This window comes from Rhopilema esculentum, chromosome 13 (assembly GCF_057945365.1).
Source record: "Rhopilema esculentum isolate cy_ngs chromosome 13, ASM5794536v1, whole genome shotgun sequence".
NCBI classification, from domain to species: domain Eukaryota; kingdom Metazoa; phylum Cnidaria; class Scyphozoa; order Rhizostomeae; family Rhizostomatidae; genus Rhopilema; species Rhopilema esculentum.
The window spans coordinates 7,895,616-7,920,878 of NC_142827.1; the positions used below are offsets into that span (position 1 = coordinate 7,895,616).

Consider the following 25,263-nt stretch of genomic DNA (forward strand, 5'->3'; position numbering starts at 1 on the left):
CCGGTCTTGTGCTTGCGTTTTTCTGATTGGCTTATTTCGATCCATAACTGGGTATATATATTTTTCATTATACCAGCTTCTTATACCAGGGTACTTCCTAACCAACCAAGGGATCTTATTGCCTATAAACTCTGATTACTGTAAACTATTTGGGCAATTTCGGACTTACTTGAAAGAGCAAGTAAAGGACTATTAATCAGCCTCTAAATGGGTTGAGGTAATTTAGCAATCATAATAGTGGTTGACATAATATGTTGCAAAGGTGAATAATCAAATACGCCAGAAATGAAAAGGAAACAATGTATCGAATTTTCTGATTGGCCTATTTTGATCCACAGATGGGCATATATGTTCCATTTTGTATGGTGACCCACCGCTGAAACAGCAAATTAAAGCACCACAGCAAATACCAACGTAAACTCTCACAGCAGATTCAAACTTTCAAAGCAAATTCAAACTCTCACAGCAAATTCAAACTCTCACAGCAGATTGCAGAGTTTGAAGTTGCTGTGAGAGTTTGAATTTGCTGTGAGAGTTTGAATTTGATGTGAGAGTTTGAAATTGCTGTGAGAGTTTGCATTTGCTATGAAAGTTTGAATTTGCTGTAAGAGTTTGAATTTGCTGTGACAGCTGTGGGCCACCGTAATTTTGTGCTTTCAGAATCTTATTTTAACGTTTCACACACTGAGGACTGTCAGACGAAAAAACTTTTAGCATATTGAAAAATCTTTGCTTTTTCAAAGCCACTTTGAAATTTTGCACCGTCAAAAAAAATACTTAACAAGGTTCAGCTTCAAACAGACTTGTTAAAGTTTCCTTCCTCAAAGGTGTGTCAATAAAGAACAGGGTGACCTCGGCTACCAACTCGTTGATTAACTATGGATCAATTATGTCAGATCTGTGTATTCATGTTCAATGATAGGGTTAGTGGTCAAGTACCTCTTAACAGAATCTTGCAAGTGAAGATTTACTGACATAAAACTTTGCTAACAAACCTGGAGGTTATTTGTATATTTTGTCGGGTGAATAGGTGGATGTGCATTATCTGTTTTGCGTCCATTTCTTGGATTCACTCCGAAATTAAGAATGTTTGCAGCAAACTCTGTTGAATAAAAATAAACCTCAAACTTCTAAACAAATATAATCAACCCTCAGGGACCACGCCACAAGGGACAGGAGGGCTATGGCCTCCCCAATATTTCGCTAAATGAAAGATAAAAATCAGCTCAAACAATCTATACGGATAAACCATAAGATTGTAATAAATCCAAGTACACAAGTAAAAGAGCGTCAGTAAAATCTTTGCCCTATCGCTCGTCCCTCCATCAGTGGTGCGGACCGTGGCCCTGGTACCAGCTTTAGTCCTACTTGGAAAAATCCCTTACCCAAAACAGCTACTTTACACCTCCATTTATGTTACTGGTTGTCGAAACCGGACATGATTCAAAATTAAGTTGACTATCTGCAAATTTTACGAAAATTGGTAATCTGCAAAATTCAATCTTCCCTCTTATAGCAGTACGAGATACTCAACTTCAACCGTTACAGAATAATTGTAGGGTCCCAAACCCAGATCAAAGTGCAAAAAAGGAAAGTGTTGCCCTAGGTGCGATTAAAATATAGACAAAAGTTTTAGCTGAAAAAAGTCCAAGTTTCAGAAGAATGGTGCTGACAAACCAAATCCTTCAAATTTTAAACAAGAATTTGTAAAATACACTTGAAAAGCCAGTAAAATTTGACCCATAAATATCAATGAATGTTTTGGAATGCTATCGTTGGTAACAATGTGAAGTTTTAGAAAGTGGCGGATATGGTCTTACCTCCCCAGTTCGGATCTTGAGTCTGATTTTGAACTAGACCAGCTAAGTCGAAGTCCTTCGGGAAAATATTTGTCTCTGTACGTGGATAGCTTATGAATCTGCGTTGAGAGATGAATGGGGTTTGTTAGTCGCTCTGGAAGAAGTTGATAAAGGTAGAACTGTATGTTGGGTTCTTGAAAGCCTTAAAATAAGGGTACGGGAAACGGTCATAAGAAATAGGCTCCTGGAAAATTCAAGATAACGTTTAAATTGAGTACTTAAAGTCCCATGTGAACTTTACTGCTTAACTTTTCTTTAAAATTTCTATTATTGGCGGAAAAAACAAAGTCTAATTGTCTCACAGATCCTGATTGTATCGAAGCGTGGAATTTGAAGGTTCAGATTTTCTTAGTGCTTTAAATAGTCAGGTAAAAGACAGAGTAACTCTCTGAATAGCCAATTGTGATAATGAATACAGTGATGCAGAGTACTAGCAAATAACTACAGTCTTCCTCTGTCTTCTTGTTACAACCTTCCAGCAACTACTGCTGCCTCTGTCAACCTGGCTACTTTGATGAAATTAAGTCATCATTAATATCTCCCTTTAACAAGGCTATCTCAATATTTCTTAAGCTATATTTCAAATTATTTTCGAAGCTATTGTGAAAATCGCTTAGCTGGGGCGATGAATATAAAATCCAAGAAACAACTTTTGCTTATAAAACTTAGCCAAAGCTGTAATTACCCTTGCGTGTAAAGTTTTTCTGCTATTCTCATGGTTTCTTTGGCGGAAATTCGCATCTTTCTTGAAGCTAGTTTCTCTAATTCCTAAAGAAGATGAAAAAATCAAGGCATTTCATAGTATAGTAAGTTTGAAATTAACAAGGTTAACCTTGAGAAGCTCTTCCATCACACAGACATCTAGCTTGAAAGATAGCCATTAGCATAATTTTCTAAATGTTATTTGTCTTACTAATCATTGTATAATATAAAGACAATGTTGATACAATGTATCCAATGTCGATTGGCATGATGAACATACTTTCCAGTGTTAGCATATTAGCAGAATCACAGAACGGGAGCGAGCTAGCAATTGTTGTTTGAATGAAGCAGAATTGAGTTAAAGAAGCCCGGCAGGCTACAAAATACTAAGCCAGCAACGCAGACCAAATAGAACATCGACTTGGTCTGTGCAACGAAGAGGCTCCCCACATTACGTGAGGAAGCTCCCCACATATTGAGGGAGATTATGATTTATGTGAGAAATCAATAATAATTTGTAAGTTTATTGTCAACGCCCTTATTTGATGTTTTTCTACCATCTACCATTTGTCTGTCGTTTGATCTTTTGGAGAGCTTGTCACGCATTCAGTAATTTTTGCATCACGTGATGGGACAGGGAAAGCCACTTCTCTGGTATCAAATTCGCAGGCTAATGAATATTATTCTATAAAAAAACTCTCTTTCGACAACATTGCAAAAACAATCTCAACACTAGAACCATTGGTTTAAACACGATATAGATTTACACGTGTTAATTGCACTAACGACAGGTAGAGATGTTCGCTCTACAGATATTTATGTCGTAACGTACCACTGTGTCTAAGGCCACTGGTCTCCACTTGCTTTTCGGTTTTGATGTCACGTTAACAACAGTTGCTGTAGGGCTCTGAATAAAAATCGAGGATGGGATTCAAATAAAGGATAAAGTCCTTTACGAATAGAAAATCTCCTAATATTAACCTAAAGTACGACCTTATGAATGTATGACATACTATAGTATAATATAGCTGATTAATTGAATGGAGACGAAAACGTAACTTATTAAAGCATTCAATATATTATGATGTATCTCAAGAACCCTTTTTATAACCAGTGCAAGATATTTTCTTCTTCGATCCAGAACATGCAAGTATGGATGTATAAGTAAATAAAACTTCTGAAATGCTAATTCCCTTGAGTTGATAACGCCCTTCTTACAGAGGATAAATTGTTTCATTATTTTGAAATGAGGGTTTCAACACATTTATAGTCACTTTGTCAGTGAAGTTTCAAACTGAATTGCAAAGGTGCACACCCCTTTAGAAACATGCACCTTTTTTAATAAACATTGCTGAAAATTGTGTCATTTCTATGCTTTGGTTGTTTCATTATTTTAAAATGAGGGTTTCAACACATTTAAAATCACTTTGTCAGTGAAGTACCAAACTGAATTGCAAAGGTGCACACCCCTTTAGAAACATGCACCTTTTTTAATAAACATTGCTGAAAATTGTGTCATTTCTATGCTTTGGTTGTTTCATTATTTTAAAATGAGGGTTTCAACACATTTAAAATCACTTTGTCAGTGAAGTACCAAACTGAATTGCAAAGGTGCACACCCCTTTAGAAACATGCACCTTTTTTAATAAACATTGCTGAAAATTGTGTCATTTCTTTGCTTTGGTTTACAAGATAAGCAATAAAGGAAAAAGGTTATCAGGAAGATAAAAAAATTGCAAAAAACAGGATTTATAAAGCTATGGGTGGCTCATATCTAACGATCAAGCACACATACTTGTAAGCACATGTTGTGAAACATTCGACAGATTCTTTCTATAAAGACGCGGCCTCTTTCCCAAGAAAACTCCACGTTGACTCCATCAACAGTATGTCTTACTACACAAAATAACCACAAAGCATTAAACAAGTGTCCACATTGTATATAAATTCGAGGCAAACAACATTTGTAGCCAATCCATACCAAAAATCACAAAAGTCAAAATTTAAAGCTTAATATACCAAGAGCAGTAATTTCACATTCTTGTTAGATGTTTTGTAGTTTCTCGATTGACTTAGATTTGAACTGAAGAAGATTATATTTCCATTGAAAAGTTAATGAGCGAAAGGCCAAATCTTCAGGGTGATCATTGAGATATACCTTGATTCTTTCTTTGCACAGTATGTGAAACTCAGCTTTTATTAGAAATATATAACTAAAATTTTCTAATAGCGGACACCTCCCAAAAACGGAAACCTTGCATTTAAGATCACCTTAGCAATGGACAAATAAATTTGTCCCAAACTTTTTACTGTGGCCAAAGCTTTCCCACAGGATTCTGTTTTATGGAGATTTCCTTGTATCTATCAACGAATGAGCAATTCTTTACGTACATTTGACCACTGCTGGGTCATATTATCAAAATTCAATAACGATAACCGAGTAAAGACCTAAATTAAGCGATTCACCTCTTAATCAACAATATTACTTATTGAAATTAACTGCAAATCTCAGTTTTCAATAAGATTTGATAAGGAAATTAAAATGGTACTTAACCCTGTCAATCGTTCTTTCCCGTTAAAGATTTGGTTGGTAAGAGCACTCGCTAAGAACGTTGTCAAATTACGCGAAGATGTCAAAATGACATGGGCGTGTATCCGAGAATTTTTACATAAACAAAGAAAAGCCTCAACAATTCAGCATTGATTCTAAAAACAATGGAATCGTGATAACGTCGACAGATATTTCTTTCCTTGTCTCTTGGGCCAAATCCTTATCTCTAAGAATTGATAACTTTTTCTCCTTCCGTGCATATCTAGCAGCAACAAGGATGCCAAGCTTCTGGCAGTGAGCGCAGCCTTCCTGTCTTTTCTCAATTCTAAAACGTTAGCCTTAACACGACCATGTTCAAAAGAAGAAATGGGCCAGACTATCTATACAGCTAGCATAAAAATCGCCCTATTACATTTCAACGCAAACGATCCAATCTTCATGAAACAAAGACATGAACTTTGCCGTGTTGAACAAAAAAACCTACTGTATGCACACGAGAGTTAACAAAACACAGATATTAAATACGAGTGGTTTTAACAAATCGTAAATTTTCTCCTTACTCTTACTTTCTGAAACTTATTCTTTTAATTGTGTTCCACCCTTATACATAGCTGAAGTCGAAAATTTTCCATAAACAAAATTATCATTATCATAAAGGACTAGAATAACTTTTGTACAAACAACATTTTTGTCGCAACAATCAAATCTTCGCCCAAGTTCTTAGAAGAAATGAAACTTGGCTTAACTGTAATCTATACAACTGGCTTTTTCACATGCTTTTAATTGTTAAATTTGATGAGCATAGATAGAACTCCCTACCTTTTATTCTATAAAAGGTCTCTGAGATGAAGTCTTGTATCTCTTTATACTGAAAATATAAAAGTCAAAAGAAATTTCATTATCATATAATAGATAGAGGGTCACTACACATAAGAACAGAAATTCCACGAATGGAATGTAAGGAAACATTAATACCGGGAAATGGTTACTGTATCCAATTGAATTTCGATTATTTACGCGAAAAGACAAATAGAAAAAGAAACATCCGCCAGGAACCAATATTGTGCTTACCCTTTCAACGACGAAACCGAGTGTAGGAAACTGGCAACTTCCTACGACAGAACCAAGAACACATAAAACAAAGTAAAATAAAACCTTCTTTTAAAAATAAGTTTTGAGTCACTCGATTTTTTTACTCGATTACGCTCATATATTTTTTAAGCTTGCTAATTTTCTAAAGCGTTTAGAAATGATAAAGCAGGGTCTGCCAAAAATATGAGGCGTGGGTTGACAATGCAGTCTATTCCAAACGTTCGACTGACCTACGGAACCCTATACACAGGTTGTCGACAAACTTGGAACCGCAAATTAATTACAGTGGGTAGTTGCTCATTATTTATTATATTTTCTCCGCAGCAGTATAGCACGTGAATTATAGTATAGTATAGCACCATAAATTATGAAGATCTGGAAATTCCCAAAGGCCAGGGTACGCAAAGCGATGCTTCTGTTCCTCTAGGGTTTAAACTGTCACAGCTACACTATAAAGCTTACGAAAATAACTCAATCGCTAAATGTATTTCTAATTTCAGAAAACACATATTGAGATTCATGACCAAAATACGACTTCTCGGTACAACACCTTATTCTCTTGTTAACTTACTATTTGTACCGATGTTTGTCTATAAAAGGAGCCTTATCGACACATGCTTTTACTGATACCATTTACAACCAAAGGATACCTTTACCAAAAAATCCTATTTTGATTACGAAAAAGTGTTGATAATTGGTTACCATAGCTTATGAGTTGTTCAGCTAGAACAGTTGGAAATTTCTTCTGCAGGCGAAGGGTTTGAAATCGAGTGAATGCTGCACCTGGAGAAAAATAACACAATACGACACTGGGTTAAAAAATGCCTAAACAAAAGGCATCATGCATACCATGCTAGACCCAGTAAATATTAATTTTTGATTTAATGTCTTTTAGTACCAAAAAAGTACTTAGTACCTTTTTTAAAGAGATACGGTTTAAATCAGCATTTTTAGGGGCAGTAGACACGTCCCCCACTGCTGACCGAGTTAAAGACCCAGCAACGTTTGACTTTAATCAGCAAAGATAATGTTTGAATCATGATATCAAGTGATTTGATGTGATTGATATGAAGTCAAAGGATTTGATAAAATGTGATTAGATATGATAGGCTGAGAAAATCCAGTTGGTACTTTCAAGATGAAAGGAAAGCAATTGCAAGAGCCATACCAATGCGAAGGTCTAGTTCTCTTCTAACTTCGACGGCAGCCGCTGCATTGGCATCAGGCTCAACCAGATTTCTGCATGCCCTGTTTATGGACCTACAAAAAGATAAAGAAAATATTTAGGGAAATTTACTCTTTAGGAAAAAACAACGAGGATAGCTTATCCAATACAATAAAATATAAGAGACCAATACATATATATTGAAACCGTTCTGTTGAAGATCAATATTAAAAAATCAAGATGGATTCTACGGACATGAAGAAAAAATGCAGAGATTCGTGAGGAAATCACAAACAAAACAGTGATAGCTTTAAAAGTCATGTGGGATATAAACTGTGTTATGCAGCCTTCTGCATCAGATATCAGCTATGGCAAGCTGAAAACTTCAGCTCTCGAAGGCCTCGAGTTGCCCTGACAAAATCAATTGGTCAAAAGATTCTACTTTTGAAACAGCTACAATCTCGATATAATCAAGAGGCGTTCTTTCGGTAGGAATGATAATCTATGCCAATTGCTCTTTTATGGAGTTGGGAAAGGTAAACTGTCCTTTTCCTCCAATTTACCTTCCTTAATAATAATAACAATAATAATAACTTTTTTCAGTGTCAAATTGATTTAGCATTTCTGCTAATTGGGGACACTATTTACATACAATTTATTAAAAAAAGTAATCCATAAAAAGTAAAATGTTAAGGTGAAAATTTCAAGAAAAGTTACAGATCCTACAATGTTCATTGCATGAGTTGTCTTTAAGTAAGGCCTCAAGGTCCTCTTGTCTAATACAGTTGCGGAAATTATCAATACTTGAACAGGTTCTTTCTTTCTGATTTAATTTGATTTTTTATTTCTTTTCGAGAAAATCCTTGACTAGGAAAAAGATTCTACTTACGCATAAGTGATTTCTGAGAATCGTGCTCTGTAAACTGTAATATTAGGCTTCACTGAAGGGTAAAAAGACAAAATTATTACTTTATAGACTGTGAATTTGTACCAACTAAATGTAGCTAAAAGAAACATGATACAAAATAGGATATCTATTAAACTGAGCAGGCTTGTACTGCGGAATTTCATTACAAAACATTTACGAATCTAGTTTCTGAATAAATTTGGTGGGTAATAGTTGGGAAATCAAATTTGACAAGTTTATCTAAAGGTACACCTTTTATAAGCAAAAATTTGCTGATTTCAATAATATATGTTGAGTTGTTTTTTCTTTCTGAACCGTCTAAAAATTTAGGTTGAATATACCATTTTCACGTTTTCGACTGTGACAAAGCGCGGATTATCCGTGACGTCACAAAGTTTGCAAGCACGGAAGCTATTCTATTCGGTGGTTTAGTATACTATACAAAATGGAGGTCGCTATTGGAACTACAGTTAAAATAACCGAAGGGGGCAGTTTTAAGCCAGGGTCTATATCCAATCTTTTTTACCGCATCAAACTGTTCTTTTCTGCAAACTTTCATACTGTTGTATCAAAGTAAGACTGTAATACCAAGCACCGCGGAGCGTTGAGAAAAGTGGGGGGTCAAAAAAAGTGGGGGGGGGCTAAAACCGTATAAAAAGAGCCTTTTCTGGTAGTTTGATACTTAACATTTGGCATTTTTTGCAAAAAGTGGGGGGGGGGGCTAAAGCCCCCCAGCCCCCTTGCTCGGCGGTGCCTGAATACGATAATACCATCTAATATGGTCTGGGACAAAGTACCCTAGTCTACAAATAGCCCAAGGGGGGCAATTTTCAGTCGGGCCTTTATCCTATCTTTTTCAGCGCACCAAACTGTCCTATTTTGCAAAGTTTTGTGCTGTAATACTAAAGTACAACTGAGATGCGATAACACCATCTTCAAAGGTCTGGAGCAATGAACCCCAGTCTAAAAAAAGAAAAAGAGGGCAATTTCTAGTTAGGTTCTATGTACTATCTTTCGTACCTTATCAAACTGCCCCTTGTTATAAAGTTTTGTGCTATTGTACCTACTTTCAGAGGAGGTATTAAAATAACGCGGTTAGGGGCTTGAAGCGATAAACCCCTGTCTAAAAATAGCCCAAGTTGGGCTCCGTATCCTATCTTTTGTACCGTTTAAAACTGTCCCTTCTTGTAAAGTTTCGTGCTATTGTTCTTACTTACCGCAAAGATATCGTAATAATGATGTTAGGGGCTTGGGGCAAAGAACCTCACTCTATAAATAGCCCAAGGGGGCAATTCTCAGTTTTTGCAAAATTTCATTTCACAGGCACTTTAAGTAGAAATGGAGACACACTATGTAGGTGATTTTTGAGGTCTTCTTTGATTTAGACTAGCTGTATAAGGTTTCAATAAAAATTGGAATCAAAAAAGGCTTTTAAAAAAAGGAGAATATTGATCTAGAATTTCGTGTCTGCATATCTAAATGATAACGCTTCGTACAATGATCAAATTGAATGTGAGACTTGGAGTTGCAATCAAGAACTGTCCTGTGATATAGTGTTGTACAGCACTGCTTACAACGAATCAAGCACTATTTGGCAGAGGGTGATATAACAATTTTCATTATCAAAGTAGAAATTAAGAGAGGAAACATAAAAGGTGGGAACTGTTGAAAGATAGATAAATGAAAACAAAAAGTGATATTATTGGGAAGTTGAATTTATGTTAATCACAAAATATGAGGCACATTTAGATAAACAAACCACTTTTGCAGACTTCTATGATTTCAAAGCCGATGTTTTCACCCTCCCTGTCACAATCAGTCCAGATGATTAGAACCTGGCATTTTCGCACCTCTCTTTCCAAGGTTCTCTGAGAAAAATATGACATATAACGAATAACTGACAGTGAATTTTTGAAAAAAAAATTTGCAGTTGTCATAAACAAGGTAAAATGCAGTGAATTTTTCTAATAAGTTGTAATCTTATCATGTTCTTTTATTAACAGAATCCAAGGGGGAGGTTTATTCTTACAACTTATGCATGGTGGGGGGGGGCATCTAGGTAGCTCACTGCATTAAAATGTTTTCAAAAGCATATTGGATGGGAGCTCATGTAGGTCAGGGTCCTGAATACCTTAGAATACATGCAAGGGAAAATCATAACTTCCAATTGTTGTCTCATTCTATCCTGAAATCTTTATGGCAAACCAGGAATATCAAAGTCGATGGTATATTTGAAGATAAATTTGATTTATAAAAATGACATGAACCATGCTAGTTGACAAATAAGTGGATGACTGCCCCCTTGGCAAGATGAGATGAGGCAATTTGTGCAAAACAACAAGACAAACAATTTTGTGTTTGGGTACAAATGCTAAAAGCCTGGATGCACACAATTTTTCCTCAACTGAGATTGCTGAGTAAATTTTATGGGCTAACTTACCTTGATATTCTGGTATTGCTCTGGACAAAATCTATCAATAGGAGCTGAGAATAGTGAAAGTGGTGGACAACCTTGCCTGCAAATGCAGGTAAGATGACAATAAAATTAGCCAGTTCAGTAACTAAAATACTCCTTAGATTAGAAAAATAAAGGCGAAATGATGCAATATTATTTCTCAATTTAACAGCAGTTTTTATTTAGATTACAGTAAATATCAAATAGAGTAAAAAATGCAATAAGAAGAAAATTACAAAAGAGTATAACAGAAAACTGAGATGGGATATGAAAGAATCATAATTACCAATTTCTGTATACTCCAGCAAATTCTAAGTTTAATAAATGACCAGAAACTGATGTCATGATCATTTTAGAATTCTGTGGATAGAAAAGTAAAAGCAATAGCATTAGAAAACAGAGAACACACCTCATTCCATGAGATATCTTCAAAACCACAATGTTTGTTTACTTCTAACATAAAAACCACTTTTGACCAAGATTGCCACATAAGTTACCACATCTTTATAATGACTTGGATGTCAAATTCATCCCCAATGTCATATTGTGTTTTTGTCCTTAAAATTAAAGTATCTTTTCAGATTTTCTTTTTAAGCTTGTCATTCAGTTCCCTGTCTGTATAAAATTGTTTGCTGTAAGACTTTATGTGTATATGTGCTCACAATTAGCCAAAACAGCCAGTCACATCATTGAAAATTTTTAAACATTATGGGAATATGTATGGGAAAATAATTTGTGTTTTATTTTCCCATACATATTCCCATGATGTTTGAAAATTTTCAGTAATGTGACTGGTTGTTTTGGCTATTTGTGAGCACACAAGTAAAGACATAAAGAGAGCCCTTGAAGGACACCAGTTTGTCAAAATATCCCACATTTGAAACAACCTGAATTTCAACATGGAACTATGAGTTATTTTTTTAAAATAAATAAAATAGAATAATATAATATAATATAAGGAATTAACAATAAACCATCTGTTTATGTTTATTATTTTCAGAGTGTATAAACTTACGCTATTTAAAATATTGCAGTTGAATTCATAAATTTTGTTGAACTTTGAGATTCCTTCTCTCTATAAAAAAAGGAGGCTTTATTTGAGAGGAGAGAACAAGCTAAAAGGTTGATTCTAAAGACATCCCAAGTCAATAAAAAAAATTTCGAATTCTATTAATATCAATAATATTGTTTGCGAAAAGACATCTTATTGTAATAAATATTTTATCATTATCCTGTTGTTTATTCAGATATCTTCATGTCAGTACCCTTTGTGAGTTTCCTGAGGACAAAACCCTTGAAATCTCCTTGGCAGCGTCATTCTTTTCGGCAACACTCAGAATCGTTAAATTTCCTTGTCTGCCGGCCATTTATTGAAGTAACGGAATTACAAGTCAGCTTCATACATATCCAGAATATGTTATTTTTAGTTCATCAGTAAGTAAATCAGTATTCCTTCAATCGTTTCATGAAATGGGTCAGAATTTTAAGTTTTGAGCCAAAACTTAGGCCCATGTGCAATTCAAATTAATTTGGCGCCAATTGAAATTACTCGGTACCAGTCTTCAAGTCTTACACAGGTACAGGAGGGGGCGCAAAGTAGAAATGTTATGGGGTGTCACAAAAATTTCCAAAACAGCCGGTCCCACAATGAACAATAACTGTGAAAAGTCGGTCCTCTCCACGTCTCTATGACCGGTTGAGAATATTATAAGCAAGATAGAATGTTGGTCTATTGATATGCACGAAAGAATTGCCAAAGAGGTAGTCCTTGGGTGTAGGTCCTAACCAATATGTGGAGTTTTCCTGTTATTCATCCTACAAATCAGTGCTAAAACAGAGGTATTTAGTGTGGAACGAATCTCTGGGAAGCTATTCTTATCTTGAATATACGAGAAACCAAAATACGAATTTTGATGTGCCTTTAACGTCTTGCTCGAAAGGAACAGGTTATCATAATTTCTTGACGGTGAAGTCTTCCAGCAGGGTCTGAACCGTTTCAAAAATTCTTGGGATTATGGGGAAGGCCTCAAATCCTATATCACTCTTACTTGCTTCTCTTATTTCGTAGCTAACAGCACAAATGTAGAGCTATTAAATTAAAGAGCTACACAATCAGTTTGCTATAATTCTACCCATCTAACAACAATGGCAGTCTTCGGGTGGTGGGATACTGCAAAAAGTTTTGCAATTACAAAAACAAAGGAATTGACAAGATCTTATTCACCTACAGAGCTGTACTCCTGTGTTTACATTTCTCACATTTGTAAACAGATACATTTTACAATGCACTTTGGTGGCAACGTCTCACATGAAAATCCAAATATGCTGCGTGATCAAGCAAGAAAGAAAAAGATCTTTACGCGAAAAAGAGCAAAATTTTGACTCGTTGCGCATCTTTTATACGATACCCTGCAATAACAACAATTTGAGGTAATACGTACTTACATTGGTATACGATTTTGACTTAACGACACAACAATGGGACTAAGTATGATATCGCTTTATAAATAACTGTCAAATTTTACAGTGTTCACGAGTTCATCAGACAATAATAACATAAAAATTGAATATATACTGAGAAATCTTTAAACAAAGATTATTTTTTTTCCAATATTGTTGTGTTCTTGAAATATCGATTGTATTAGACATAAGAGGAAAAGCATGATAAATTTATTTTGGAAAAGTTTCTTGGATTTCTTGGCACTGAATCTTGGTGGCCGGGTCTGGATCTGTAATTTGGTTTGGATACAAATTTCAAAATCATATGTTAATTATCTAATGACAAAGAGTTAAATAGTTCGCTTGTGATGAGACTGTGGATAATCATCTCAAGTAAAAATTTCAAGCCATTTCGTTTTTTATGTCAACTACTTCAATAAATAATTAGGCAAGCGGCACTGATTGGTCAACCTATACAGTCATGTGCTCGTGTTTCTGATTGGCCTATTTCGATCCACAACTGGGTATATATATTTCCTAGCGTAGAGTTTTCGATCTATGTTCTGACGTTTCAAACTCTGAAGAGTGTCAGACGAAAAGCTTTAGTTTACTAAATGTTTGCTTTTTTTAAAGCCATTTACAAGTTTTGTGCCACCAAAAGATTGTTTTCAATAAATAATCTTAATTTAAACAATGGACAAAGGAGCACAACATGTATCTGTACTGAGATTTGAGACGATCAGTCCCGGGCCCGGTGCTTAAAATCTTATATGAAAAATTTTAACAAGAAACAACTTCCGTATGCAGCTATATAATCAACGGGTCACCTGAAGAAAAATAAGCTACAGGAATAAACTGCCATCTAGTCTTTTCGCAGACGTGAACAATAATCCTAAGGTCTCAAACCTTTGCAACGACCAAGACTTTCTCCTAACAGTTATAAAAATAAACAATTTGCTCACTATAAATACATTCTAAGGCTACTCAATAAACTTTTCTGCAGTGTTTTCTAAAGATTTGAGGTTCCGCAACAACGGTATGCAAAATCCAAAAGATAACGGCAAAAGCGGAAACTCTGGTTCGGAGACGGACTCATCCACCTCCATTGAAGAAGAAAGAGGGTATTTTTCTAGGAAGTCCTTTGGTGCGTAGTTTTTCAGCCAAGCATAAATTCGTTTGAATAATCTGAAAAAGAGTTGTAATTTCTTTAATTATTGGCACATTAACTGCAATGCAATTATGTTTGAAGCAAATTACTTGAATTTAGAACTACCTGAACATCTGTAAAGATGAATTAAAAAATAATGAAATAATGTTAATCATTTATGTTACATTTCTCCATAACATTATCTAAAAATCCCTTTGTGTCTCAGGATATTTTGTCCAAGCTAACATCAGCAAAGATTAGTTGAAATAAATCTTGTTTTTCAAGCGGATAAGGCCCACCCCTAGAGTTTTCTAGATAAACGATATCACCCAGGGGGGGGGGGGGGGGAGAGACTGCCTTGTTTCGTTTCTTGAATAAGATAAGAGTCTGTAACAGGAGTAAGGTATGTTTCAACTATTGAATTTTAATTGTTGAAAATTCTGAATACACATATATTAATAGCACAGAACTTTCTAACAAAAATTCTACAACTAAATTAAAATTTAAATGATAGACAAACTTACCTCGGCAAGGCTTTCTTCATATGCAGCATTATCTCCTTTTTAAACGCCTCAGATGGATTTCTAATGAGTCTGTCCAAGCTCTGCAGTACTTTAATGATCACCATCTCATTATACATTCGGCTATTTTCAATTCCTTCTGCTGAACCTTTATGCTTTTCATACCCAGCTTCGTTAAAGTAGGGCTCTTCGCATAAAATCAGGCCTGGTGATAAAATTACGTGATACAGTGAGTAACATGATCAAATCGTCGGTTTGTTAAAATGAAACAATGCTTGTAAAGGTACTTGGAGCCTGTCCTGAATCTAAAATCGTCAGCTCTTTTCTCGAATACTACTATCCGCTCCTCTCTCTCCTTTCTCCAGATGCATATAAAATAAGAATAAAAGACAGCCGAGGCAAATTTCTAAAGACACAGCCATGATAACGCAAAAAATTAGCAGAAATTTAGAAGATAGGCACTGGGCAAATCTGAATTGATTTATTGATGACGTTATACAAATGAAAACTGCCTTATATACCTTGAAGTGATAATATCAGCTGGGAGAGATTAGACTTCTTTGTCCAGTTCTCTGAGCCTTTACCATTCCACGTTCCGAGAAGACTCACGCAAACCGTGCCATCTTCATAGAGATTTGGGTTTAGCCGCTCGGAGCACTGCGACAAATAACGAACGACAGGCGGAGACTTCGGATAATCTGGAGGCAGTTGCAGGTCAAAAATGAATAAGCCATCTTCATAAGGAGTCCCAGCCGGTCCCTCGATCATGATTGAGCCCAAATCCTTGAAAGACAAGTAAAAAATTTACTGCCTGATACTAAGACAGAAGTGGCCTCAAATTTGTGCTTAACGACTTGCATTCATTTCTGTTAATCGAGCTTGCCGCTATTGCCTGCCAAGCCTAATCCAGATCAAAATTATAAAGAAAACCTACTTTTCTAATACCAAGACTGCCAACTATTACATCGTACAATAGCTAATTTCCAGACATCATTCTATATGTTCAGCTTTCTCAATAAGTAAACTTTGCAGAAACCACATAGAAAATGATAAACAAAACGAAAGTGAAAACAGAATTGGTAGAATTTAAAACTTACGAATCTTGATTCAAACACTCTCACATAAACCCCATCAGACAGACTTCTCTCCATTTCAACGGCTTCTCTGTTAATGGCCAAATTGAACTGACGAGGATTGACTGGTTGAAACGTTGTGGAAGCAAATCTGTGTGAAGCTGGAAGATCTTCTAAAATGCTGAACTTATCTGCAAGATGAAGAGAAATTACCAGTAAACAAAATATGTTTCAGTGAACTCTACTCTGCAGAACTGATGAAGAAATGGGGGGGGGGAGGGGGGTCTGTTCTTTCTAGCTCAAAGTTTAAATTCATCTCCACGATACGTACATCTTTGAAGGATTCTTGGGCAATGAAACAAATTTATGGTTTACGAAATTCAGTATGCTACGGAAATGGTCGTCAGACGTTTTGCACTGTCGTTTTGTGCTGACGTTTTGTGCTAACGTTTTGTGTTTTCGATGTTTTGTACTTGCCTATACCCATACGAAAATAGAATTTTTTCCATTGAACTCAGATCAAATACAAATACCAATAAAGATCATTGCTGCTCACCCACTGCATTCGGTGTAGTTTCACTCACAACTGGTGCTATCTTCAGCTTGACATCATTATTTGCTGTAGCCTCGACATGATCTTTTGTATCTGGTTCAGTCCCATGAATATCCTCTTTACTGTTCTGTGATCCTTCGTTTGCTTCTGCGGAGGCACTTTGCGATTCGATTGGTTGACTTTCAGTGGCCTGGTCATTTTGGTTGGCATTGCTAAGAGCTTCTACCGATCGGTGGCCAATGTCATCAAGAATCTGCATGTCAGAGAGTGGGTTATTTCCTTCAAGCAATTGTTCGTGGTCCGTGCTCACTTCGCTGGTTGTTTCCCATTCTTCATCGGAGCTTGAGTGATTGCTACCAGATACTGACCAATCCTGGGAGAAAATGACCGGATGCTTTTAATTTTACATTTGAAGCACGTCTTGTTTTTCCTGAAACCCAGCTCCAATCTTTCTTAATAGATATATTTTCTTGTGACGCACTTGTGGTGAAAATGTTGAGACCTCGTTCTCATGTGTGATTAATATTAATGATCTTCTACCCTTTCTTTTGCATGACGAAATAATTTCATGACGTCAAGTCATAATTAAAAGGGGTGGGTACCTAAGGAATTAACAAGAGATTTTGCTACGCGTAAATTTTCTAGGAAATACGTAAACTTGCTACACGATTATATATCACACTTTTTAAACTTACTGCATTCTACCGGTATTTCATCTACTCCAAGTTCAATTGTTTTCTTTGCCACGTGAGCAAGGGCGGAATAATAAACTTTTAGGATAGAGACTGCCAAGTTATTGGTAACAAATACAATTGAACTTTATAAACAAAGTCAAATTTTGCAATCTGAGGCACTTTTGTCACCTCAAAATACACTGAATAGTCCGAGATGAATCCATGGCAAAATAATCATTTCGTAGCAAACAGGTTTTATGAGATACCCAAAAAACGGTATCAGGTTAACAAGAAACAATGGATAGGTAAACACTTACATCTATATGCACTACGAAAAGATTTTGCGGCGGCAGTGCGGACCTTGTGCGGTCTGACCATAGAACATTGATGTTTCCTTCAATGTCCACGAACAAAACCTGAAGTATCAAAAAGTCAGCAATAACAGCGCAGCAGCAAAAATTGTTGTTCAACAGAGTAGTGGTTTTCAAATTGACTCTGATAGCTGATCAAAACCAATAACATATTTGCCAAAAACACTATAACAAAATTGATAAAAAAAACAGATAAACTCAGCGCCTACTGGCTGCCTTTCCCTTTATCGCTTCCTTGAATTAAGCAATGGATTTTCAAGCAACCTACATAGAAGATCATAATACTTTACAAAGTAAGTTAAACTTCTTAAAATCATCAAAACACTGTAATTTACTTCCGTATCTAAGTCAAGCAAGAATACATTAAATAAATTCAAAACGCTAATTTTAATTCAATCCTCTGCTCACCTGCCCACACGTTGCCTTGACTTCTTCTTTGCCTCCTTCGCTGTTTTCTTCATTTTGTTCATCTGCTAGTCGAAACACCACATCTCCGAACTTGAAACTGTAGTCAGGATGGTCTCCGATATCATAAACACTTACACAATCATCGTAAACATTTTCTGTTCTGTTCATCCATTTAACTTTACAGGTACGCTGAGAACTATCGGCTTTTTGAACAACCCCAAAACCAGCCTCGGAAGGGGGCTGTGCTGCAAAGGAAGCAAAGAAAGGGTGTTAAACAGAGCTGGTTAAACGTTGCTTGAAAATGAGGTCACAGTGTGAGCTTGGTTAATTTCACATTGCAACAATTAATTCAAATTTGTAAGAACCTTGTAATTGTATCTGTAACAAGCACACAGCCACATGTACCCCGTATCAAAACTGGCATACAGTGGCGAAGAAAACCTGAAGCATGAGAATTAAAATTATAGCCATGAAGGTTATTACTGAGAGGAGCATTAAAAATTCTCTAGGGAAATTGAGTACACGTTGTTGAAATCACCCTGACAAAAGCGATATAAAGCATAGATGCAGGCCATCAATCATGACAGACAGCTCATTTTCTAATTTTTCTTTCAATGGTCCAGCAAAAGTTTCAAGAAAAGCTAAGAGATAATTCAAGAAAAACGTTTAGAAAACCCGCATGCGAGCTACAAGTTGGGGAACACTGTTTAATACTTTCGAGGAAATCAATTTCTTCCCACCCCTTGGAATACAATGAAGCTTGCAAACGGCATAACAATTTAAATACCCAAACTAAAATTACCACCTTCTTACAAAGAATCTTTGGCAAATAATATGATCTTCCGCACTGAGACTTACTGAAATACATCTTCATAACAAATATATTCTTACTTTTGTCAATGACAAAATCCCCTGGAAAAAATTCGAAGTCATCAACATGGAGAACGGGAAGAAGTTCAGTGGATGGAATATCAGCTTGCTTGCTGCCATCTTGCCACGTGATGGTCAATAGTTTTGAAGTCGCTTCTACCTCCACGCAAACCCTTTCACCAGCCACGAGTTTAACAGGGATTTGATGCTTCTTCTTTTTACGCCGAAACTGCCTCCTTTTTCTATTTGCATGCGATCGAGGCCCAACAGCTGCAGCTTGATGCCTCCCTTCATTGCGGCGACTTGAAACGGTTGCCGATTGACGTGACTCCCTTGTGTTGCCATGGTCACTATCCTCGTCATCCGCTGATTCATCTGTCCCGGTTGAATCATTTTCTTCGATTTTTTCATCATCCTGTGAAGAAAAAGCAGTATGTAAAGTCAGAAAGTATTGATAATTCAATACAGCCAAGTTTTCCAAACAAAAATGTTTATACTAGCAGTCAACGGGTTTAAGGTACACTGGCTTGGTCTTTATTGAAAATGTGCCTGGGACTGATGGTCATAAAATTTTGGTTAAAAAAACTATTACTATTAAATACGAAATATGCAAAAACGGTTTCAAATGTTATCTAAATGATGGGGAAAAATTATGCAATGTAAATTACCTGTCTTTCAATATACAGAATATCAAATGCAGTATAACCCAAGGATCATGCATAGGTACACTGTCACCCACTCCTAAATAATCTAATAACTGAAGGTCAATATAATATATTTTAACTTCCAACTTCAAAGCAGAATTAGACAGTACTTCCAGTTTCTCTGTAAAGCTTACACTTCCCAAATTGCTAAGCATCTTATGAACTACTATACTGTAGGAGTACAATTTCTAAGTTCTTGGAAAATAGCTAGAAAAATATCTACAAAACCAGTACCAGTACTCATCAGTAGCAAACTTACATCTTCTCTTCCTTGATCCTTGCTTGCAGAAGAATGTTTACTCTTTTTATTTTCTGGTTGCACCTTAGAACATTGGGCTAAATCTATGTGTTCTTCTTTATCTGGTGGACATTTATTTGGATCAATGTCTGCTTCCTTCAAAGTGTAGAAAGCCTTGTCACCAATTTGAATATTTGTTTTGTTGAAATGATCAAACACAGTTATTCTGCAAAGTGATTAAGAAATTTATTAGCAGTTGCTCTTGACACTGATATAACAAAATTTTGCGTTTAATTCCAGATGAAATTGCAAAAAGGATACTTAAAAAATCATACTTTGATAGAGTTTCTTCTGAGATTTGCGTGTCTGGTGGAAGATATGAGGATTCTGATGAACTGGTGGTGTATCCTCGTTCTAGCCAATGAACTCGAAGGCCTGATGCTGTAACCTACAATTGAATACTTTCTATTTTTAGTTCTGATAATCAATAAAGTATTCACATTTAACATAAAACACTCTGCCATAACATCATAACAACTTTTAATCCAAGCTTAAAACTAAAGCAGCACAAAAACTGAAGAATGAATTGATGCACCAAGAACAAAAATGTTAAATTCACCAACTGGTTGCTATGTTAAGGTAAGAGTAAAAAAGAAATCAGAAATCACTGATTATTGTCATGATACCTCATCAACAATACAGCTGATTCTTTGATTGCTGGAAAAAACTGGGCGAGGTCCATTTATCCACTGCACATCTCGAAAAACCCTTGATGTTCCTGTTAAACTTTGTCCGGGGTAAAACAGCCCACAATAAAAAGGTGAATCCTAAAAAATTAAATAATCAGCACTTAATACATAAATAATTTGGTTTCTTTTCATAAATATATTGCTAGAAATGGAAAGAAGAAGGTTGAAGTAGATGAACTTTATATCGCTTTAAGCAAAATCTGGAGCCATTGTCATAGAAACCAAAATTGGAAATAATTTTCATAAATAATTAAAAACAAAGAATTGAAAAACTTATTACTTTTGAGATAAATAATATTGTCAGGCCACTTTCCATTTGATCCATCAGAATCAATGATGCATGTTCGAAAAGTTTCAATATGCAAAATGTCTGCTTGGGAAATATGCTATTAAGGCATGCATTTATCAAAAGAAATAGAAGAAAAATAGAAAAAAAACATTTATACCTCATCTCTATTGTCTGTATTGTCTACCAACATGTTAACCTGTTCACCTTCAACTATGCATCTAAAAATAACAAAAGAAATATGCCAAAAGGGGATACTAGTCAGACAAAATAGTTGACTACATCATAGGGTATAATGAGCAGGTTTAGTCTTATAGAAAGAAATACAATTCAGAATGGATTGTACTAAGATTTTTCTAGTATCTCTCATTTTCAGTGTTAATGATACCACAATTGAGACAGTGAGTCTGAAACTGAATGAAGAATTTTGAAATCATTTTACATGCTGGAATGTGTTAAGTGCTAGTATCATTTTGCTGTTGCAATGCCGCAAGAACTCAGTTAAAATATGTTACCACCCATTGAATGATATGAAGCTGTGTACTAATATTTGAATCCAAAAAGAAAATTTGATACCTGGCACCATTTCTGAATTTCAATATCAGTCTCAAATGTACTTCACGAACAGTGCCAATCCAAGCTCCAAGGGCAAAAGTTAACTCATGGTAGAACTTCTAAAATTTTAATCAATTCACAATTTAATTTTATAATACGTTAAGTTTGACTTATTCTTTTTAACATAATGATGAAAAAAAGACAAGATTTGCTTTATGAAGCCAATTTATTGGTCAATGATTCGATTGCTGCAAAGGCAAATATGCAGAATATGATAGTTCTCATGGGACTTTGTATCTGCACAACCATTTCATACATTTTCGTATGCAAACCTACTTATACCTATGGCGAGCAAATAGAAGTTTGCTATAATGTTGCTTGGTGTGCAGAAATGTGACCTCATATGTGCCACTGCCATACTCAGCAGACTGGTTAATCAGGCTTCAAATAACATTAAATTTTTGAAAATTTGTTGTGACATTTATTAGAGGGAGGCATTAGGGAAATTTTTATTAAAAAACAATTTAAAATTGTGTTTTTACTTGTAGGAAATGTTTAACACAGGGATTGGCAACCCACAGCCTGCAGGCCATATGCCGCCTGCAAGGTATTTTTGTGTGGCCCGGAGGCTCATGTTAATCAGTTGTTAATGCGGCTTGATGCACAAGTATCAGCCCAATATCGGTTCAGTTCCAAATATCAGTAGCTCTCTGTCCAGATAAACATTCCTTGTACATTGACATTACTTCAAAGGCATCCAAGGTCATTTTGTGAATGTCATGTATGAACATATTGTCAAGTTCCAGCATATGCTACCTTTTCTGAATACTCAGCTGGGTCAAGGGAACTTGGCTTGCTTTCAAACTTTGGAAAAACAGCAGCCTGTTGGTGTGTCTATGTATGCATTTTTCTTTGGTGACCTCTGCATGCAGTTTAATGATTGATTTCAAGATATGCAGGGTCAACGTAAAAACTTTAAGAAGTTTCCTTCACCATTTGAAGTCAAACTTGAATCTGCTTCAGAAGATCTTCAGTTGATCGAGCTGCATGCAGGGTACCAGTGAATTGAAACTGAAATACAGGGAAACTGATATCATCCATTTTTATAAAGAGCATCTCCAGGATGATGGTTCATATCCAGGTCTGGTGCAGCATGCAAAGAAAATGTGCTGCATGTTTGGAAGTATTTATCTTTGCGAAAGTCTCTTCTCAAAGATGAAGTATGCAAAGAGTTGAATGCAATCTTGAATGACTTATCAGCACATTTAAGGCACCTTGCAGCTGTCAACATAAACAATTCTGCCAAATTTTGAGAAAATGGCCAAGGACATGCAGCACCAAGTTGCACATTAGCTTTTTGTAATATACTGAACAGGGAACATGTACTTTACATTTGCCTTTTTTGTATTTACGAACTGCTTCCAAGTTACAGTAAATTTACCAATAAATACATTTTTAATGATTAGATTAGTAGTTAGTTAGAATTTGTATAGATTAAAATTAAATTGTATTTTGAGTTGCGGTTGCGGACCCCTGGTTTAACATGTAGACAAACTGGTTTGTTAGAAGATAATCAAAACACAATACCTAATTTTGTTCCCAAATCAAAATGAAAAATGAACCTGACAGTCTAAATATATATGCTCCTATTTGTATTTCCTTTAATTTTTCTTACACAATACTACTTTGTTTTATTTATTGGATGAAGACATTTTCACTTGTGTGTGAGACACATGTTAGGGCTGTATTGACTTGTGGATATGAGTTGATTAGATGTAACATGACCAATTACAATGACGTTAAAACAGCATGGTGCTTTAAATCATGAAAAACCTTTGACATTTGTTAGCCAGCCCTACCTGAAGAGGAGCCAGCTCGTTGACATTTACATTCTTGGCCAATGGCTGCAATGCCCCAGCAGTCCTGAGGTTCACTTTCATACAGATATCACTAACAATGCCTTTCATTGACCCTTTACTTGGGTCTTTCCATCTTGCAATTTCCCCTTGCGACCAAGATCTGTCAACAGCCTGCAACTATAAGTAGAACATATTGAAAAAGGAGACTACACTTGGCTAACTCTTCGTGCCTTGTATGGTATGCTGAAAATCTATTGTTTTGACAGATTGTTTATTTTGCTTCTATTTTTCTTTCAACTCTAAATTCTGGAGACTCCTGCTCAGTGCAGGAGACTTGGCACCGATGGGAAGAGTTAACATATTCCTAAATTCTCTAAACTTTTGATTTTTGTTTCTTATTTGAATTCTTACGTTGAAAGGCTGCGTTATATTTCATTCAAGTCACTCAAATGATGGAAATCAGCCACACAATGGGGCTAATTTCTAATTTCTAAATTAAAAACTTGAGCATGACGAACATGGATGCAATTAAAATGTTACCAAGCCTTCTTCGATTTCTTCCTCGTCCCCTTTGGGGTACCATGACACCAAAACCAATCCTTCCCCTACTCTCTCCTCTTCATCTTCATATTCTGAGTTCGACTCAGAATCATTTCCATTTTCAAGTACAATGCCAATTCTGTCCCGACGCGTTGCATGGCGAACAACGTCTTCACGAAAGACGGTTTTGGAAGTGACAGGAAGATTTCCTTCCATGATCTTTCCACTTTTCCAGAGAACTACAGAATTCTGTGGAACTGCTACACTTCCGACAAGGCTAACCTCTCAATCATTCTGAGACTAATGATGTCACGTTATTGACAGCACATGTTTATCCTGCTCGAAGCCACAGATCAAAGAATATACAGTAAATCCTCGAATTAGCCCCCTGGGGGCTCATTTATTTTTGAAATTTTTGGATGGGAGCTTTTTCGAGACGAGGGCTTGTACGGAGGGGGGGGGGCTTATAACATTATTGTAGACATTAAGAAGACATGATTGAAAGACCTCGTTTATTTTAGTGGGAATTGAAAAGTATGAATTGTTGTGGTAATTCAATAAAACCTAAGGCAACCTCAAATGGCAAAAGTCATCGAATGGAGGAGTCCAGTTAGAGAATTTACGGTAGCAGTTGGGGCTTTTTCGAAGAGGGCCTATTGCCAATTTGTCGTTCTAGGGTGGAGGCTTATTCGAGGGGGGGGGGGCTTTTTCGAGGGAAGGGGGGCAATTCGAAGATTTACGGCTCATAAACACAACCCATTGAAACTCTATTTTTCTGGTATTCCAACTTATAAACTCATATTGGGGGGCTGCTCATTGTATTCTTTCGCATTCAGTACACTGTTATAAAGGAAATACACTACAGTTTCACAATTATTGAGGGGATTCAGCCTCCCCCCCCCCTGCGCAACAGATCATTTCAGGTAGAATTTAGAACATTGTTATAACTTATTACTTGCTACTTAGAACAAGTCTCATAGCTCTTCCAGATGCATAATTCATCGATCACCAGTCTGGCAGCGTCTTTTGTCAAATTGATTTGCATCACAAAAAGGGTGCCTGAGAAGGGTGCTGGAATACATTCATTGACATTTCCTTAACTCGACACTAGGTCTTGTTTCTCAAAGTGGGTAAAATTTCACATTTAAGGAGAATTGCAAGGGTACATCAGTTCTTTTTTGCGCGATTTTTAAAATAATTGACTACTACGTCTTTTCCTCATAAAAATTATATAATTAGAGATATATTTTATTTTAAAATGATCTCATTAGAGGCATTTTAATTTCATCAAATGCTAAAAAAGCTGTTTCTTGTTACGACTGCTTGATTTTTGCTTTAGCATTATTAATTCTCCTATTTCATTATTAGTGATGATGAGGGGGCATAAACTCTAATAATTTCCAAAATGTACTTAAAACTTTCAAGCTCCTCTCCTTCAACAAGTAATATCCTCCGCGGTCTGAGGGAGGAAGATACCGTTAGAGACAAAATAGCGGAGAGAAAAAGAATACTAAAAACATTCCAAAAAGCCCTTTTTATAGAAAT

At 35.9% G+C, this 25,263-nt stretch overlaps 2 protein-coding genes across 2 annotated transcripts in view; both read right to left on the reverse strand.

Annotated features, from left to right (window-relative positions):
- Positions 1 to 12,959, reverse strand: part of LOC135691551 (DNA topoisomerase 3-alpha) — a 29,616-nt gene extending 16,657 nt beyond the window's left edge. The window contains exons 1-15 of the mRNA XM_065209427.2: positions 11,997 to 12,959; positions 11,747 to 11,806; positions 11,018 to 11,091; positions 10,717 to 10,792; positions 10,036 to 10,144; positions 8,259 to 8,310; positions 7,373 to 7,464; positions 6,907 to 6,987; positions 6,184 to 6,224; positions 5,932 to 5,980; positions 4,357 to 4,457; positions 3,394 to 3,468; positions 2,545 to 2,627; positions 1,821 to 1,918; positions 996 to 1,102 (exon numbers count right to left, since the gene is read on the reverse strand). Of these exons, the coding sequence (XP_065065499.2) occupies positions 996 to 1,102; positions 1,821 to 1,918; positions 2,545 to 2,627; positions 3,394 to 3,468; positions 4,357 to 4,457; positions 5,932 to 5,980; positions 6,184 to 6,224; positions 6,907 to 6,987; positions 7,373 to 7,464; positions 8,259 to 8,310; positions 10,036 to 10,144; positions 10,717 to 10,792; positions 11,018 to 11,091; positions 11,747 to 11,806; positions 11,997 to 12,098 (1,200 nt within the window). The 5' untranslated portion in view covers positions 12,099 to 12,959. The remainder of the gene's footprint in view (positions 1 to 995; positions 1,103 to 1,820; positions 1,919 to 2,544; positions 2,628 to 3,393; positions 3,469 to 4,356; positions 4,458 to 5,931; positions 5,981 to 6,183; positions 6,225 to 6,906; positions 6,988 to 7,372; positions 7,465 to 8,258; positions 8,311 to 10,035; positions 10,145 to 10,716; positions 10,793 to 11,017; positions 11,092 to 11,746; positions 11,807 to 11,996) is intronic.
- Positions 12,960 to 13,107: 148 nt separating this feature from the next.
- On the reverse strand, positions 13,108 to 23,995 carry LOC135691553 ((E3-independent) E2 ubiquitin-conjugating enzyme). The gene is made up of 15 exons (XM_065209428.2): positions 23,719 to 23,995; positions 23,179 to 23,355; positions 21,341 to 21,438; positions 20,925 to 20,985; positions 20,416 to 20,556; positions 20,065 to 20,177; positions 19,751 to 19,955; positions 18,809 to 19,202; positions 17,918 to 18,162; positions 17,456 to 17,554; positions 16,468 to 16,837; positions 15,936 to 16,102; positions 15,360 to 15,621; positions 14,842 to 15,043; positions 13,108 to 14,355 (listed from the first exon to the last, which is right to left on the reverse strand). The coding sequence occupies exons 1-15, from the start codon at positions 23,932 to 23,934 to the stop codon at positions 14,151 to 14,153; spliced, it is 2,955 nt and encodes a 984-aa protein (XP_065065500.2). The 5' UTR covers positions 23,935 to 23,995; the 3' UTR covers positions 13,108 to 14,150.
- Positions 23,996 to 25,263: the final 1,268 nt, after the last annotated feature.